Below are 18,511 nucleotides of genomic sequence, written 5' to 3'. Positions count from 1 at the left end.
TGTCCTTATCTGAGGAAGGATGTTCTTGCTATGGAGGGAGTGCAGCGAAGGTTTACCAGGCTGATTCCTGGGATGGCGGGACTGTCATATAGGAGAGACTAAATCGGTTAGAAATATATTCATTGGAGTTTAGAAGAGTGAGAGGGAATCTGATAGAAACTTATAAAATTCTAACAGGATTAGACAGGGTAGATTGAGAAAGAATATTCCCAATGGTTGGGGAGTCCAGAACTAGGGGTCATAATTTGAGGATAAGGGGTAAACCTTTTTGGACGGAGGTGAGGAGAAATTTCTTCACCCAGAGAGGGGTGAAACTGTGGAATTCACTACCACAGAAAGTAGTTGAGGTCAAAACATCTTGTAATTTCAAGAAGGAATTAGATACAGATCTTGGGGCTTAAGGGATATTTGGGGGTGGAGTGGGGGTGCGGGGGAAGGCTGGATCAGGGTATTAAACTTGATGATCAGCCATGATCATAATGACTGGCAGAGCAGGATTGAAGAGCCAAATGTCCTCCTCCTGCTTCTATTTTCGATGTATGTTTCTATGTATCCCCGTTTGGGGGGGTATTGGGGGCTGGTTTAGCTCACTGAGCTAAATCGCTGGCTTTTAAAGCAGACCAAGCAGGCCAGCAGCACAGTTCGATTCCCGTACCAGCCTCCCCGGACAGGTGCCGGAATGTGGCGACTAGGGGCTTTTCACAGTAACTTCATTGAGGCCTACTCGTGACAATAAGCAATTTTCATTTTCATTTCATTTCATTTCATTGTACTCAGTCTCACCTTAACCATGGATGTAACAGACCTGACTATTACAGATTGCTCTACAGAAATGAATCGCAATAGCAATGCAGATCATGTTGGAATATAAAGAAAGTGCTGCACAGTCAATAAAGTAATTTTTTAGTGTAGTCACTGCTCCGTAAGAAACATAGCGGCCAATTTCTGTATAGGAAGAGGCAACAAACAACAATAAGATATTGACCAGATCACCTATCTTTTATTCCTTTTTCTGTCGTAGGTTCAGAGATGAATCTTGGGCAAAGCATCGGGGAGAATGCAACTGCTCTCTTCCAAACAGTGCTTCTACATTCATTGAGGTCAGACAGGGCCTCAGTCTTCCACTGAAAGATGCCTCCAGTAGCGCTGCACTAGCAATGCAGCCCAAAATTTATGCTCCAGTATTTGAAAATGAAATGAAAATGAAAATCACTTATTGTCACGAGTAGGCTTCAATGAAGTTACTGTGAAAAGCCCCTAGTCGCCACATTCCGGCGCCTGTCCAGGGGGGAATCGAACCGTGCTGCCCCTATTTGGAGTGGGACTTGAATGAGAACCTTCGGACTCAAAGGTGAGATAGATGTCAAAAGAAGGAAGGGAGAAAATAAGACCAGAGCAAATGAGACAACGCCATGTGATGAAGTTTTATTACTAGAAATGGCAGGTGGCACCACGCAGATGGGGAAGATTTTAACTAGGAGAGAATTTTAAGCATTGCAGGTAGGCAAGACCCAAGCATCGAGCCATCAATTTGAGGTCCAGATATTTTAACATCCTGGACCTCAAATTTATATTTTAACATTTATATTCCGCTGGCCAATGCCCACCTGAAAACGATGAAGGGAAATAGCTGGCTGATGGCCACCGAGAAAATGTCAAGTGGCCAATGAAGTCGCAGTTGGTCTCGGCAGATCTGACGTGGTGTGAAGAAAAGTTTTTTTTATAAGCATTCTACCTTATAGAACAGTACAGCACACAGGCCCTTCAGCCCTCGATGTTGTGCCGAGCAATGATCACCCTACTCAAACCCACGTATCCACCATATACCCGTAACCCAACAACCCCCCCTCTAACCTTACTTTTTTAGGACACAACGGGCAATTTAGCATGGCCAATCCACCTAACCCGCACATCTTTGGACTGTGGGAGGAAACCGGAGCACCCGGAGGAAACCCACGCACACACGGGGAGGACGTGCAGACTCCGCACAGTGACCCAGCCGGGAACCGAACTTGGGACCCTGGAGCTGTGAAGCATTTATGCTAACCACCATGCTACCGTGCTGCCCTAAATGGGGCTCAATGAACCAGGTGGCTGTGAAAAACCCATTGGGGCCCAATAATATAACAGGAGCTCGTTTACACATATCAGTGAGTTTCCCACCCATGCCAGGTAAGTGCTTTGGCCTCCTAAAAAAAATAATCCAGTTAAGGTAGCAATGGGTGCGAATGAGCTGGAACAGGCAGTAACGTTTTGGAGACAACTATGTGGTTGGCCACCTCCCTCCAGGTGAACTGGGTCATAATCACTCCCAAGGATTGATTCATAAAGCCCGGCATTTTGGGAATTTGCCTCTGTGGTTGTGCCTGACGTACTTCAAAGTGCACATATTACACGTTTCCATCACGATAGTGCACTTCACCATTTAATTCAACTCAATTCTCAAACATAAACACATATGTACCAGAAATATTCAGGGCTTGCGGTTATGCATGGAAGGAAATAAGTACATCATTTTGACAGATTGTATCCCAGAGCGTAAGGACTGATTTGACTGGGAAGCCCTAAGGCAGTTCATTGCATTCCCTCTGGTTCACAGAATCACCAATGAATCATGGAAGAACTCTCAAAGGACAGCATACCTTAACGCAGAGTCAAAACACAAATCTTGCATAAACCAAACTGAAAGACAGAATTTTGCTACTGTGTGTCTGACCCTTTAGTTATAGCACCTCCCATTGAAAGACATGTTGTATTACAGGGAAAACAAGACAAGTAACCGGATTTGGCAACTAAGTTTAACAAGAACAATTTTCAAAAGCACGACCGAATTTACTCAAATAACATCAGCAATCCAATTACTAAACTCATTTCATGCAACTCTTTTTGCACGTCATAATTTCCAATTATAATCTTGCATGATCTATTTGAAGCTAAGAATGGATTGTTCAATAATTTTCTGGATAGCAAAACGAAGTACAAAACTGCCTCGTGTACAGCAGATTTCTAATAGTTGGGTTATGCAGCTAAAAATATGTGAACATGGTACATTTAGAATCTCACCTGATTTAGTACATATTGAACGGGATAAGATCATGTACTTTTAGACATGTCAATTTAGAATATTTAAAATGTGTGCAAAGTCCCTCAGTGCCTCGCAGCTCCAACGTGGTATGCTATAAAGCAATAATTACAATTCGTTACATAGAATTTGCAGCAAAGAATCTAGCTCTTTCAGCCCAACTGGTCTAAGCTAGTGTTATGCTCCCATGAGTCTTCTTCTAACTTACTTCACTTAATCCCATCAACATAACCTTTTATTCCTTTCTCCCTTTTGTATTTATCTATCTTATTTGGTGCCAAAGCGGCGCGTCCTCTTGTATTAAATTTCTAAGCCTCAGACATAATTGGTGGAGGAAAGTGTGCAGGGCAAATGAAGGTCAACACAATCAGAGGAGAGGTTGCACCAGATCAGTTCCAACCAGCAACCTGACCCAATACAATGTTAGGTCATAATTGGCTGTGGGTTACTATACAGCCTTTACGAGGCAGCATTGCATGTGAAAAGATACTGAAGAATGTAGGAGATAAACAAAGAACTATGAATGTAAAAATCTTATCCACCATTGGTGTGTACATAACCTGCCTTTAATACAGAATGATTACTCTTAATACTCCCGTGCCGGGACTGCCATATCACAATGCTGATGTCAATAATCTGCACTGCATTTACGTATACAGTAAGTTGAAGAGGTCGTCTGGTTGATTTTTGCTGATCTGATGGCATAATGTCAGACGTCTATTGTAAGGCTAGCCTCTTCAATATATTATTACAAATACTTGAGAACCCCTTGTCAATGCCCCAAGTGACAGACTTTTAGCTAAACTCAAATTCAGGGCTGAATATAGGCCTGCAAAAGTAAAAGATTAAAAATGGCAAAGAGTACAGGAAGAGTTGCATTGTTTGTTAAAGGAAGGTTTTGCAATGTTCAATTGATTTTGTGTTAGTTTGCTAGACAAGGTTAAATAGGGGGAATAGTCAGGACAGAAGATGCAGTTAACATTTGGAAACTTGATATAGATCGGTTATAAAATTGGTGGGTGAATGGCAAATTAATTTTAAAATGGACAATCTAAAGTATTGCACATAGGTAGGGGGGAATGAAGGTACGCATGCAATGAATTAGAACACGAGAATTTTAAAGTGACAAATAGCTGTAGACTCACCAATTTTATGTCAAAACAATCTAGAGAAACTACTGAAAAAAGCAAAATGGGACACAAAACCTTTACATCCACACTCAACTTATTTGGTCACGTTGAAGCTTCAAGAGGCATGGGTCAGATTTCACTGGGAACACTAGAGTTAGCATAAAATGGGTAATAGCAATCCTGCCCAGCACATCACTCTTAGGCCCAAAAGATCTCTCCTGAGAGCAGATGATAACACACAGGATCTTCTGAAGGCTCTGGATAGTTTGTGCTGGTATGTGTGTATGTGTGTGACTAAAAGTTAAGATCATTGCGTGTGTCCAATTGCAAGTCTATGTTTTGCTCTGTGCTTCTTCAGTCCTAAAATGGCCCATCTGATTTCTCCCCTCGATGGAGCACGCTGCTACCCTGATCTTTTGCTTGGCTCTCAAGATGGGTGTCTACATTGCACCTATACCATTGTGGATTGCTTACCCAACAGGCTACATATTGAACAAAGACACAGTGCCTTATGAACAGTTCAGTTTGATATTAGAGATTGGCTTTATTCTTAGAAAGTCTGGCCTCTTGGCCAACATTCCTTCCTCAAGCCAAACTGACCATGTATCTCACCCTTACTGGTGGGAATATGCTGTCCATTACATGGTGCTACTTTTGCTTATGCAACAAAATTCACTGTAATTCATTCTATGTAAAGCCCATTGAGACATTTTTTGAGAGATGTGATAAGGTGTTACATCCATGCAAACCTTTCTCCTGAAGACATCTATTCAAGTGGATGTGTGGCTCCAGACACATTTCTTTATTTAGAAACATGGAAAATGGTAGCAGGAGTAGGCCATTTGGCCCCTTGAGCTTGCTCCACCATTCATTCTAATCATTGATGCTCATCCAATACAGTATCCTGTTCCTGTTTCCCCCATATCCTTTGACCCCTTTAGCCCCAAGAGCTTTATCAAACTCCTTCTTGCAAACTCCACAGTGACCTAGGGCTGGGATTCGAACCCAGGTACTCAGCGTCACAGTCCCAGTACTATCCACTGCGCCACATGCCGCCCTGAGCCTTACATTAACACTGCAATGAAGTTACTGTGAAAATCCCCTAGTCGTCACACTCTGGCGCCTGTTCGGGTACACTGCGAGGGAATGCAGTGTCCAATTCATCTAACAGCACTTCTTTTGGGACTGAATATAATCCTAACTGACTCAATCTCTCCTCATACATCAGTCCCGCCATCCCAGGAATCAGTCTGGTAAAACTTTGCTGCACTCCTGCTAGAAGCAGGTGTTCATGGAGCCTGGCATATATTATTGCAGGAAGCGGTTGGAGCATAGACACCTGTGGAAAACGGAGTAAATATTTAGAGCAGTTGATGGTTCAGGACTATGGGGAGAGAACCTGGCAATGGGGTGAAACTTGAATGACTACCAAGGAACTGGCACAAACTGAATGAGCCCCTTGTGTTGCTGTAAATTCCTTTGGCACAATCAGTCAGGCTGGTTAAGGTCAATTGCATTTATAAACAGCAGCGTAAATTTATTGTTTGTATTTCACTGCTTGTTTACAGAGGGAAATGAGGCAGAATTAACCAATGAAATTGTAATCTGAATTGGAATAAAATCCACTAAACAAGGGATTTCATTAATTGACTTAACAGTGGTCTTTCAAATTCTGATGGTTGGACAGAGCAAATGTTTCCACTTGCAGAAGAATGCAAAATTAAAGCCAATAAGGCACACAGGGAGAACTTTTCTGTGTGGAGAATGGTTAGAATGTGGAACTCACTACTCCAAAGACTAGTTGAGGTGAATACCATAGATGCATTTAAGATACAAGTACATAAGGGAGAAAGGAATAGAAGGATGTGCTGATAGGGTTAGATGAAGAGGGGTGGGAGCAGACTCATGTGGAGTAACACTGACATGCAGAGTGGATGGGCCTAATAGAGACTGTTTTGGGGCTGTAAGTTCTATGTGACAAGGAGTGCAAAGCATTTGCTGGTGTTTATCGTTCCGGTTGCAGACTTATCTATTGCACATGACCAGAACCACAACAAACAAAAATGTTAACAGTGCAAAATGAAGATGTCCAACCAGCAGCGAACGTGGTAATATTGCTCCCGCGAAAGATTCAAAGCTCGACACAGATCGGAAAACCAGATCAATTAAAGTACCTTCAAAAAGTGACTGGTGCTGGAGACTGTTTAAACACATGCTTTTGTACCCAGGCCAAATATAATGAGCCTTTGGTAAGTTCAGCAATACCATGTTAGGTGAGAATTCTGTCCATTATTTTTAAATTGCTAATAGAATTGGCATACACATTCTGGAAGAGCAGGGTGTGTGCCAAATATTTGATATGGTTGCATTGCTCAAATGGAAATGTTTATCAGAGTTTATTATAACAGGCTAGACTGTGAATGTTGTGGCTATCAGTAACTCTACATAATCACTTCCCTGCTGCACTGTACTGGGTAGTTTGTTGGGTTGGGAGCAGGGGTTAGAGAAGTGATGACGTTCCTCTTGCTGGTGTGAATACCAAAATAAAAAGTGATAACTTTTGGACAGCCCAATGTTTCACATTAGGTTGAATCCTACAGTAATAAAAAGTTCACTGCTCATGAAATCGGGGCTAAATTGAAAATGCACAAGTGAGAGAATCAGGGAGAGCAAAAAAAAAGCCACTGGTCGACTGAGATCTCCTTTGTTTAAATTGTGTCTGACAGATGAAGACACTTTTTGTGCGTGCATATTTACCAAAGGGGTAGTTCATGTCAGAAATGCAATGCACCAAGTGCTTCCCAATCTGTTACAGTGGATTTATTATGAAACTGAATGTAACAGCAGCACAAAGCAGGCAGTCTACTCCTTCAATACTTTATGAGAAAGTATGCAGATTGTCAGATAGGGGTGTATGAAACACGAGATGTATAATAACTACGCGAGTGATTGAGCGACTGTTCAAATAAAACAGAGAACAATGGGCATCTGGTTGGAAGTGCAAGGCAGCAATCTCTTAACAAGGGCTTAGATGATGTCATGGACTATCCATTTGAAGTCCCTTTGTGTCGCCCACTGGATGTCAATGCCCAGCGCCCCATGTTAATACGCGATCAGAACCAAATATGGTGAAACTGTAGAACATGTTCTGCTGGGATACAAAATTTCTGCAATGTGTCTCCAGGCAGGAATACACTGAGGTTTCAAATAGTCTAATCAAAAACTGAACCTCAACATCTCTCACTGTCTTTAAACACATTTGCTACTCTATACTTTGGAAGCACAAGATTTAAATAAATGTACCTGATGTATTCAGTTTGTGGAAGAACTTTGCATTCAGGCAGATTTGCAAATTAGTTAGAGTCTCCTATACCTACTCACGCACGAGGTAACCCAGTTCTTCCACTAATCACTGTCCCAGGCAAAATGTGACTCAATTGGAGCATCATGTTGCCTCACTCCCAGCAGGTCATGGTTTTTCACAATTGATACTTACAAGTCTGAATAGACATGTCTTGCCTCTGAATTTTTCCACAACTAAACATCTTTTTAAGTTTGGAACACATACACATCTAGGTTGCCTGGCTGGGGTTGCACCCATTCCAGTGGACTCCCTGCCAAACCTATGGTGGAAAGAGCTCTGGGACCAAGGCCTTTACGAGGCCTGTTTAAAATACCACCTATAAAATACAAGTAGGTACACAGCAGTTTTAGAAACTTGCAGATTTATTTCAGAGTCCTATCAACTCAGAGTGGTGCAAGCTGTGACTCAGAAGAAAATATTTAAATCCTACAATCCCCGACACCGCTATTTAAATAACTATATCATATTATGTATAATTCAGAATAAAAACATTGCAGATAAATACAAAGCACACATATGAAAAAGTCATGTATAAAAGTGACAATCCCAGGAGAATCATTGCACCCTAATGAATGCACACATCAGGCAGTTGAACTGAGTACAGGCATGCCATTCCAAGATACGCTCTCTCTCTTACATGAAATGCTTTTGCTACTTTGTCTGCATAATCACAAGTCCACATATGTGTAGCACAGAGCTTTAAATTACACAGGATTTCCATCATTTCAGATAGCGCGCAGCTGCTTGAACACTTCGCCACCTGAAGAAAACTGGAATTTATGGAAATAAAGAACATATGCAGCACTTATGATCAAAGAAAAATACTGTGCCCACTTTAGTGCTGATATTATCTTCATCATAAATTCCCACCGAAAGTGTACTTTTTGCACAATTCCCAATAGTTAATTTGAAAAAGAAAATGACTAAGCATTTCATGAAGTTCAACAAATGTTGCGGTGAGGAAGAAAGTGTGAGTACTTTTTTTTATAGGTTTAATATAAGCACATTATTTGGCAAGTACTGCAAATGTCAAAAAGATCTTTTAACAAAATTCCAGATTAACCCATTTTTCCTCCTTCCAGCATATGATGCTTTTGGACATACATATAACAGGGACTTACAAAGACTGTGCATTGAAATTAAACCACTGACAAACATGTAAAAGATTTGCTCTATTACTTGTCACATGAGACAGTCTGAACAATCTACACTTCAAGTCACTGACCATTCTCAAAGAGGATTTGAAAATGCAAATTCCCGCCATTGTGCTGGCCACATTTTTCTGCTTTTGTCCTCAAGCAGGTTGTTGCAAAATTGATGGTACTGAGGGAAGTGGTGTCACAGTGGTCTGTATTGTGCTTACAGTTGCCCAGTTCCTATCGCGAATTTTAGTCTGCAAACTCCTTGTGATTGAGCTTCTCAGCTCCCAATCCATAACCAGTTGGAAGGTGAAGAAATCACGTGTGGGGGACTGGGCGAAAGTGCTCCAACTGAGACTCTAGCGCAATCCGTTCTTTGCGAACTTCCTGAAAGAGACGAGTATATACATCACATATCATTTTGTATTTATTTTATACAAAAAATATTCTCGAGTCGCAATGTGCATTATCCTTTCACATTTTTGGAGACAGCTTAAAATTGAAGCATTGTGTTTGCAGAGGTATGATCACAATTAGATTTGTATTGATAGTGTATTTAGTTCTCATCTTTGAAGGCTACTGCTACTGTCCTTGTTGCAAAAAGCACAAGATGTCAAAAATATCATCAATTTTTTAATGCCCAGAAACAAAGACAAACCAATAAAATTCCAAATGATAAAAACAGTGGCTTTGAGGCTGTTACGCAACTGTAATTACTGGGTTTTGAAAGTGTTAAAATAACAGTTAGATAAATATTGTGCGAAGATTGCCGCAATATTCCTAATCCACTGGTCAGCAACCTGTGGCTCTGGAGCTGCATTTGGTTTATTAAGGATTAATATTTAGTTCCCAACCCTCCAAGATTGGCCTGGAGTTTGTTTTTAATTTGTTCATGGGATGCGTGCGTCACTGGGTGGACCAACATTTATTGCCCATCCCTGAGGGCATTTAAGTGTCAACCACATTGTTGTGAATTTGGAGTCACATGTAGGTCAGATTAGGGAAGATCAATCTCCAGAATACTGCTCTGTGCAATCCTGGGGGAAATAAAATCATAGAGATTTAAAAAGACAGGTAAATAAAAACCTTCTTTGAACATTTCTCCCTATCAGAGATATAAATGTTGAAAATGTGGGGGGAAGAAAGGCTGTTTGACTAACAGTCAAGCATAACCCGTTGGCTAATGAGACATTTTCCTTTCCTATTGGTGTACCAGGATTGATGTGTTGGCCAACTAATGACTGGAGCATGGGGGAAAATCATTGTTCTAGGTTAAAGAAAGAGGCAAGAAACCATAAAATATTTACTGAATATTAAAAACTATATGCTTGCTAATCCCTGACATGTTTGCCATTGTAAATTCCTAAACTTGCATTTGCGGTTACCCATGTAACTTTGCCATGCAGTAATGACACCCTCCCACCAGTGGAGGCAATAGAATTTCTAATGCCAATCTAAAAATGAGAACAAATGCCCAATTAGACTTCCAGCCTCCTGACCCCCACTGAAAGCTACATCTGGTCATGACTGAATGATGCATGAAAGAAAATTTCAACATGCAGGGTAATGCCCCAACATCAATTAACTAATTATTTTAGGCAGAGCATGGTTCTAGACCTTAGAAACATAGAAAAATAGGAGCAGGAGTAGATCGTTCGAGCCTGCTCCGCCATTGAATATGGCCATGTCTGAACATCTATCTCAATGTCTCTCTCCTCCTACCCCTGGACTCCTTTAGAGTCTCAAAATCTATATATTTCCTTCTTAAATATATCCACTGACTTGGCCTCCATAGCTATCTGTGGTAGAGAATTCCAGGTTCAGCTTCCCCGAAATGAAGAAGTTTCTCCTCATCTCAGTCCAAATGGCCTACTCTTTATCCTGAGACTGTGACCCCTTGTTCTAGACCCCCCCCCCCCCCCCCCCAGCCAGAGGAAACAACACCCCTGCATCAAGTTTGTCCAGCCTTGTAAGCACTTTATACAATTCATTAGATCCCATCTCATTCTTCTAAACTCCAGTGAATATAGGTCCAGTCGACCCAATCTCGGCTCATCCGACAATCCTGCCATCTCAGGAATCAGTCTGATGAAACTTTGCTGCATTCCCTATATGGCAAATATATCCTTTATTAGCTTAGGGAACCAAAACTGCACACAATACTCTGATCTGATCTCACCAAGGCCCTGTACAGTTACAGTAAGATAGGTTAGCCCTGTTGCCTCACGGTGCAGAGATCCCAGGTTCGATCTTGGCTCTGGGTCACTGTTCATGTGGAGTTTGCACATTCTGCCCGTGTTTGCATGGGTTTCACCCCCACAACCCAAAGATGTGCAGGCTTGGTGGATTGGCCACGCTAAATTGTCCCTTAATTGGAAAAATTAATTGGGTACTGTAAATTTATTTTAAAAAGATATCCTTGCTGTTGTACTCAAGTCCTCTTGCAATGAACATCAAAATATAATTTGCCTTCCTAACTGCTTGCTGTACCTGCATGCTTGCTTCCCAAGAATAAAAACCTTTTTCAAGATATACTTCAGAAACTGTCACTCATGACAGGGCGGCACAGTGGCACAGTGGTTTGTACTGGTGCCGCACAGCTCCAGAGTCCCAGGTTCAATTCTGGCCTCAGGTGACTGTATGGAGTTTGCACTTTCTCCCTGTGTCTACGTGGGTTTCCTCTTGGTGCTCTGGTATCCTCCCACAGTCTAAAGATGTGCAGTTTAGTTGGATTGGCTATGCTAAATTGCCCCTTTGTGTCGAAAAGGTTAAGTGGGGTTACCGTGATGGGGTGGAAGCGTGGGCTTAAGTAGGGTGCTTTTTCCAAGGACCGGTGCAGACTTGATGAGCCGAATGCCCTCCTTCTGCTATGTAGATTCTATGATTCTATGATAGCTTGTACCATAGAAGATCACTTATCTTCATCATGAACACTTCCAAGCATTCTGCTTAAACTGACCACTGGTACACTAGTGCTTGCAGTTACCGATTTTACATGGTGACACAGTGGTTAGCACTGGTGCCTCACAACTGCAGGGACCCAGGTTCGGTTCCGATCTCGATGACTAACTGTGTGGAGTTTGCAGTTTCTCCGCGAGTCTGAGTGGGTTTCCTCCAGGTGTTCTGGTTTCTCCGGAGTAATGTGTGCAATTCTGGTCACCACATTATAGGAAAGGTGTAATTGCACTGGAGGGGGTGCTGAGGCAATTCACCAGGATATTGCCTGGGATGAAACATTTAAGTTGTAAAGAGAGGTTGGATAGGCTTGGGTTGTTTTCGCTGGAGCAGTGAAGACTGAGAAGCGACCTTATATTTTTAACCTGTCTAAGTTCCTGGGCAACTATCTAGCTAAGTACTGTGGATCTACCAAAGTCTTCAACTCTGAACTCAAGAGTTGGAGACAGTAGTATAGGGTCCTGGACAGAGGTCGAATTGCCCATCAGAAGTTTGAACTTCTTGGAAAATTCCCACTTCGGTCTGCAGGTCAGGACGTCCAAAGGGTTCTGATGCACATCATTTGTCATGGGTCCAGTCTACAATGTTCTGGAGACCAGAAGTTTGGGGTCATTATCACTATCCCTCCAGCTGAACCTCCATCCAGTTTGAAACACTCTACCAAATGTTAACAAACCCGACACACAAGTGGGCAGCATGGTGGTGCAGTGGTTAGCACTGTTGCCCCTCAGCGCTGAGGATCCGGGTTCTATTCCGGCAGCCGGTCACTGCCCATGTGGACAAAAAAAAAATTGGGTACTTAAATTTATTTAAAAAATGACACACATAAAGCTATGAGCTATGAAGATTCATTTTTAGCACCTATTCAAGCAACCATACTGCTGTGAGTATTAGTGGGCTATTCAATCACAGGAGATATCACAAATGAGCCGAATAATGACCTCAGCCAAGGGCCAGGGATTTGGATCCCACCACAGGTTGTTGAACAGAGGTCAGGAACAAAAACTCCCTAATCCGAGAATGCAGAGACTACTTGTTATATCTGTCAGTCCAAATGAGATGGTCTAACTCATGAGAGAGCAGGGATTGAATTTGGGGCCCATCTTTTTCTGTATGACTATGCTACTCTATTTTTTTTTTAAATTTAGAGTACCCAATTCTGTTTTTCCGATTAAGGGGCAATTAGTATGGCCAATCCACCTATCCTGCACATCTTTGGGTTGTGGGGGTGAGACCCACGCAGACACAGGGAGAATGTGCAAACTCCACACAGACAGTGACCTGGGGCCGGGATCGAACCCGGGTCCTCAATGCCATGTGGCAGCAATGCTAACTATCTGCTACCCTATTTAGCTGACCAATCAAGAGAACTCGTAAACTGGCTGGGAAGAGTTACTGCACTGCTCAAGTGAGCGAGTTGCCACTGCATATGTACAGACATTGAAATCACTATCATTGGTACAATCAGCATTTAAAAAACTTTATTCCAAACTTATACAAAACATAAACAGTCCAGGGGATAAACTCCCCAACACCAATTAACAGCAATTATACAGATCGTACAAATTGTCCCCCATTTTCACCCCCCTCCCTCCGCAACGAACAATTCCTTAAACACTGCCACGAACATCCCTCAACTAGCCTCAAACCCCTCTGCTGAACCCCTCACTTCATATTTAATCGTTTCCAGGCGGAGAAAGTCATATAAGTCTCCTACCCAGACTACCACACAGGCTCATCGCCGGGCAACAAGAGAAGTGAAGGCCACAACATTGGCCTTCCTCCCACTCCATCAGCTCCAGCCCAAAATCTCTCTAACGTCTCACAGCCCCAGAACATATGTTGCGTGGTTTGCTGGTCCCCGCCCACATTTCTCGCACTCGTCTGCTACCCCCTGGAAGAACCCACTCATTCTTGCCCGAGTCATATGCATCCTGTGTACCACCTTGAATTGTATCAGGCTCATTCTCGTGCATGAGGAAGTCGCGTTTACCCTGCGTAGTGCCTCACTCCACACTCCCCAATTTATTTCCTTGCCCAGCTCCCCCTCCCACTTCTCCTTAATCTTCACCACCTGATCATTTCCCTGTTCTCCCAGCCACCCATCGATGTCTCTGATCCTGCCCTCCCCTTCCATGTCCTCTCAGGAGCTCTACCCTCTCCTTCAGTTTCTCTATACTGTCAAACTTCTCTTCCAGGTACAGATACCTCACCCAAACCAGCCTCACTTTTCTCCACTTCTTTTGCATAGCGTCTGTCCCCCCCGCACCAGTCTCGAATCCGTGGTTTTCGCACAATAGCGTTAACACGGACATCTCCTACATCCTAAAGTGCCTCCCCAACTGGTTCCAAACCTTCACTGTGGATTGCACCACTGGATTCTCCGTATATTTCCTCAGCACCAGTGGCAAGGCTGCCGTCACCATAGCCCTCAGGCTGGACCCCCTACAAGATTCTTCCTCCATCTTAACCTATTCTGCCCCCTCGCCTTCCCACCACCACCTCACCTTCTCCATGTTTGTCGCCGAGTAATAATGGAGCAGGTTCAACCCCCCCTTCTGCCTCTGTAACAGGGTCCTCTTTACCCTTAGTACCTTCCCTGCCCACGCAAACTCTGAGATAATCGTATACAGCTTCCGAAAAAAGCCTTTGGTGTAAAAATCGAAGTCTGAAATATGCATAGAAACCTTGGCAGGACATTCATCTTCACTAATTGGACCGCCCCTACCAGAGTCAGAGGCATCGTGTCCCTCAGATTCTCCCTCACCTCCTCCACCAGACCTGTGCACTCTATCCACTTCCTTGTCCAGCACCCCCTTCGCCACCATCCACGCCAGCATCCTCGAGACGTACCTTGTGGCACTCATGACTTCCACTCCTTCAGGCAGGCCGATGATACGCAGGTTCTGCCTTCTCTTTTATTTATTTTTTAAAAATAAATTTAGATTACCCAATTATTTTTTCCAATTAAGGGGCAATTTAGCGTGGCCAATCTACCTACTCTGCACATTTTTGGGTTGTGGGGGTGAAACCCACACAAACACGGGGAGAATGTGCAAACTCCACACGGACAGTGACCCAGAGCCGGGATCGAACCTGGGACCTCAGCGCCGTGAGGCGGTTGTGCTAACCACTAGGCCACCGTGCTGCCTAGGTTCTGCCTTCTCAACCTGTTCTCTTGCTCTTCCACCTTTGCTCCCAGTGTCTTGCAAAGGTCTTCTAAGAGCCCCACCTCCACCTCCAATGCTACCCTGATCGCTGTGGCCCATCTCTCGGATGTGCGACCCCCGTGCCTCCAAACACTTTTCGACCTTTTCCATCAAGTCTTTCAGAGGCGCCACAGCCCCTTTGATGGCCTTCAATCTGTCCTCCTGCATCTCTTTCCTTTGCTGACGGAACTCTTCCCTGATGAAAGCCATCAACTGTTCCATCTGGGGCTTTCTAACCTGTACTGGCCCTCTGCCATCTTTCCAATGCCTACTGTGCCACAGGTCTCTTCGAACCCCTTGGCCAGGTCTTTCACCTTCTGCTGGGTTCGATAACCAGCAGACAACACTCCTCGGGGGAACTTCTTCCACGGCCCTCAGTTACACTTTTACGTCAAAAGTTTCTCCCATTTTTGGGTAAAAAGTGCTCTTTTCTATGCCTTCAAGCAGGAGCTGCACTGTGTGCGACCACTCACACCATGGCTGCCACCGGAAGTCAGTACAATCAGCATTAATTGCTTCATTTCAAAGTTAATGCAGCTTACAGTGATTCAACTCTCCCTAGCTAGTCTATTCAGAAACAAAAACATAACACACTTCTGATTAATGTTATGTTGGCCCAACATGAACTGAAGTGAGCCAGAGAAAGTTGGTAAAACTCAGCTGGTCTGGCAGCATCTGCAGAGAGAGATAACAGGTGCTAACACTTTGAGTCTGCCTGACTTCTTCAGAATTCAAGAGGGGGAAAACTGTGTTGGATTATATACAACAAAGGAGGGGGTGGAACAGCGATTAGTAGGAACTGGGAGAGGTTGGATCAAAAATGGAGCAAAATTTAAGAACAAATGACAGAGGTCCTGATGTGGGGTGAGGGGGAGGGGGGGGGGGATTTGCAAAGAAGCAAAATGCCTTTGGGATATGGTAATAACTCTCACGAGACCCACGGAGCCACGTCACTTGATCGCCTCGTGGAACTCAAGGAATACAAGATCCCCTCTACTGGGCAGAGGTCCACCCAGCCGGGGTTCTTAAATCTGCCTTATAAAAGCCGGCCTGGACTGGGACTGGCAGGATTGGTATTCCCGGTTGGGACCTTTGAACTGTAAGCCATTTTGGGGCCTTTACTTTATGTTGATTTATTAAATTCCATTTAACATACCTTCTCGGGCCTCAAGAGATTTTACCGATATAATGGAAGGTTAAGATGTAGGGGAGAGGGCAGCACGGTGGCCTAGTGGTTAGCACAACCGCCTCATGGCGCTGAGGTCCCAGGTTCGATCCCGGCTCTGGGTCACTGTCCGTGTGGAGTTTGCACATTCTCCCCGTGTCTGTGTGGGTTTCGCCCCCACAACCCAAAAATGTGCAGAGTAGGTGGATTGGCCACGCTAAATTGCCCCTTAATAGAAAAAAGAATTGGGTAATCTAAATTTATATTAAAAAAAAGATGTAGGGGAAAGGTCACAGTGAATGTTGGTGATTGTTTTATTCTTCCCTGTTGGTGAATATTTTGTGGGGTGGTGTTCCACAGGTGCCAGTCTCTACATTAACTCAACCATGTAGCTGCCTTTCATGTTTCAACTGAATAGTGAATACCAACAAGTTATTCAACCTTAGAGGGCATCACAGGTTAGGCCAATTCTGCCCCGTCCTAAGTCCATGAAGTTTGCAGAGATCAAGAATGGAAAGTCAGACTGACTGCCTCAACATTGATAGGTTGGCTCCATTAATCTGGCTCCAATAATCAGTTTATGCGTTACGACACAATTTTATTGTTTTCTTCTGAACCCAGGCTGAAACATCACCTCAGCAGCTGTCCTGCTTGAAATCAGCTCATTCAGGATGAAGAGTGCAGGCGGCAGTCTTCAGAAAGTAGACGGTTGTGTCCTCAAGCATCATCAACACAATGTTTGTTCACAAAATAGTTACAAAATAAAAATCAACAGGTCGAAAAAAAAAAGCTCGTGATGATTCTTAATTTGTCAAGAGTAAAGAGAGTCACTAATGCTCTAACAATAAGGAGCGCGATTCTCCGACCCCCCCCGCCAGGTCAGAGAATCCCCGGGGGGGGCAGGCGGGCAGCGCGAATCCTGCTCCCAGATTCGCCAGCCTGCTTTTAGGTGGGGGCGGGGTTCAGGACACGCTGGTCGCGGGCCGTTGGCAGTGGCCCCCCCAGCAATTCTTCGAGCCCCCCGATGGGCCGAGTGGCCGTCCGCTTTTGACCAGTCCCGCCGGCGTGGGTTATGCATGGTCCCACATGGCGGGACCTGGCAGGTAAGTCGGCGGGGGCAGTCCTTGGGTGGGGGGCTTGCGTGGCTGTCTGACCCGGGGGAGCCCCCACGGTGGTCTGGCCCGCGATCAGGATCCACTGATTTGCAGGCAGGCATGTTCCATGGGGGCACTTCTTTCTTCCGCGTTGGCCCCTGTAGGGCTCCACCATGGCCGGCGCAGAGAGGAGAACTCCCCCTGCGCATGCTGCAAAATATGCCGGCCGGTCTGCGCATGCGCGGAACCACGCCGCTGGTTCTGCGCATGCACGAGATCACGCCGGCCCTTCGGCACATGCGCAATCTCGCGTAGTCCCTACGGCGCTGCCGGGAGCGGCGCCAACCCTCCGCCGTCCATCTAGCCCCCGGAAATGCAGAGCATTCCGCACTTTCGGGCTGTTGACGCCGGAATGGTTGGTGCCGGTTCTCCCGCCGATGTGGGGACTTAGCCCCCCAGAAGGGAGAATCCCGCTAAAGATCTCAACATTAGAAAATGGCAAGGTTCCTGATTCCGTATTGAAGCAGGTGGCGGCGGCATCAAACTAGCATTGCTTGGAGGTGGGGAGTGGTACTCTTGCCCAATGTGTAACCCAGTCTGGCAGCTTTGGCCTTCAGTTGAAAATGTCAGTTCACCCCCTGGCATTTTAAGCGCAGAAACTTAGACCCAGGGAAATCAGTACTTACAGCAATAAAATGGAATCATTTTTTAAAAAAAAAGATAGAACGAGACATCTTGTGAAAAAGGGACATCTGTTTTTGCAGCAACTAGAAAATCAAAACATGGTGACACTGCTTCTCCAGCTCAACATGGGGGTCTTACTTTGAACTGTTGCTGCAGTTCGCCATTCAACCTGAGCAGAATCATATTGGCCTCCTTGTTTTTGCGGACTGCTGTTTGAATGGCTTTTTTCTGCTTGGATGGTATTCTGTAATACAAAAAAAAATAAGAGGTTAACTTTTAAAATATGGTTTAAAAAAAAGTTAAGTGTATACAATAATCTACAGTATAACATTTTAGCGACTGACAAAGAAAGCCAGTTACAGAGACTTTCAAGAGACATGGTTTTATTTGTTATTTTAAAGCTTACTGAATTCCAGGACGATGGGTGGATGGAAGGGACTCGTGCTCTCTTCCCTCAACCCCTCCCTTCACCCATGCATGACTATTTATGCGGCGAGAGATCTTTTTCCTCGCTGATCCAGGGCTATGTTTTTCCATGACTGTGCGGGTGAGGATTAATATCTAACTCACAATACGACTGGCGGACTCTGCTGATATTAATCTGAGGTCAAACAGAGTTGAGGATCAGCAGTCGCCACCGAATGGTGGATTTATCCTGCACCTTCCCTTCAATAATGAATTCATTTTCT

General features: G+C 44.3%; 1 protein-coding gene across 6 annotated transcripts in view; it reads right to left on the bottom strand.

Annotated features, from left to right (window-relative positions):
• Positions 1-7,920: 7,920 nt before the first annotated feature.
• The window catches only part of reps2 (RALBP1 associated Eps domain containing 2), a 259,419-nt gene continuing 248,828 nt past the window's right edge, over positions 7,921-18,511 (bottom strand). For all 6 annotated transcript variants that reach the window (XR_005461312.1, XR_005461313.1, XM_038802518.1 and 3 more), the window contains 2 exons: positions 17,961-18,066; positions 7,921-9,102 (listed from right to left, as the gene is read on the bottom strand). Coding sequence is in view for 4 of the 6 variants with exons in the window: in XM_038802518.1 (XP_038658446.1) it covers positions 9,034-9,102; positions 17,961-18,066 (175 nt within the window). In the remaining 2 variants the exon portion in view is untranslated. The remainder of the gene's footprint in view (positions 9,103-17,960; positions 18,067-18,511) is intronic.

This window comes from Scyliorhinus canicula, chromosome 7 (assembly GCF_902713615.1).
Source record: "Scyliorhinus canicula chromosome 7, sScyCan1.1, whole genome shotgun sequence".
In the NCBI taxonomy this organism is placed as follows: Eukaryota; Metazoa; Chordata; class Chondrichthyes; order Carcharhiniformes; family Scyliorhinidae; genus Scyliorhinus; species Scyliorhinus canicula.
The sequence above is the reverse complement of the archived record's forward strand: the minus strand, read 5'-3'. Positions and strand labels throughout refer to the sequence as shown.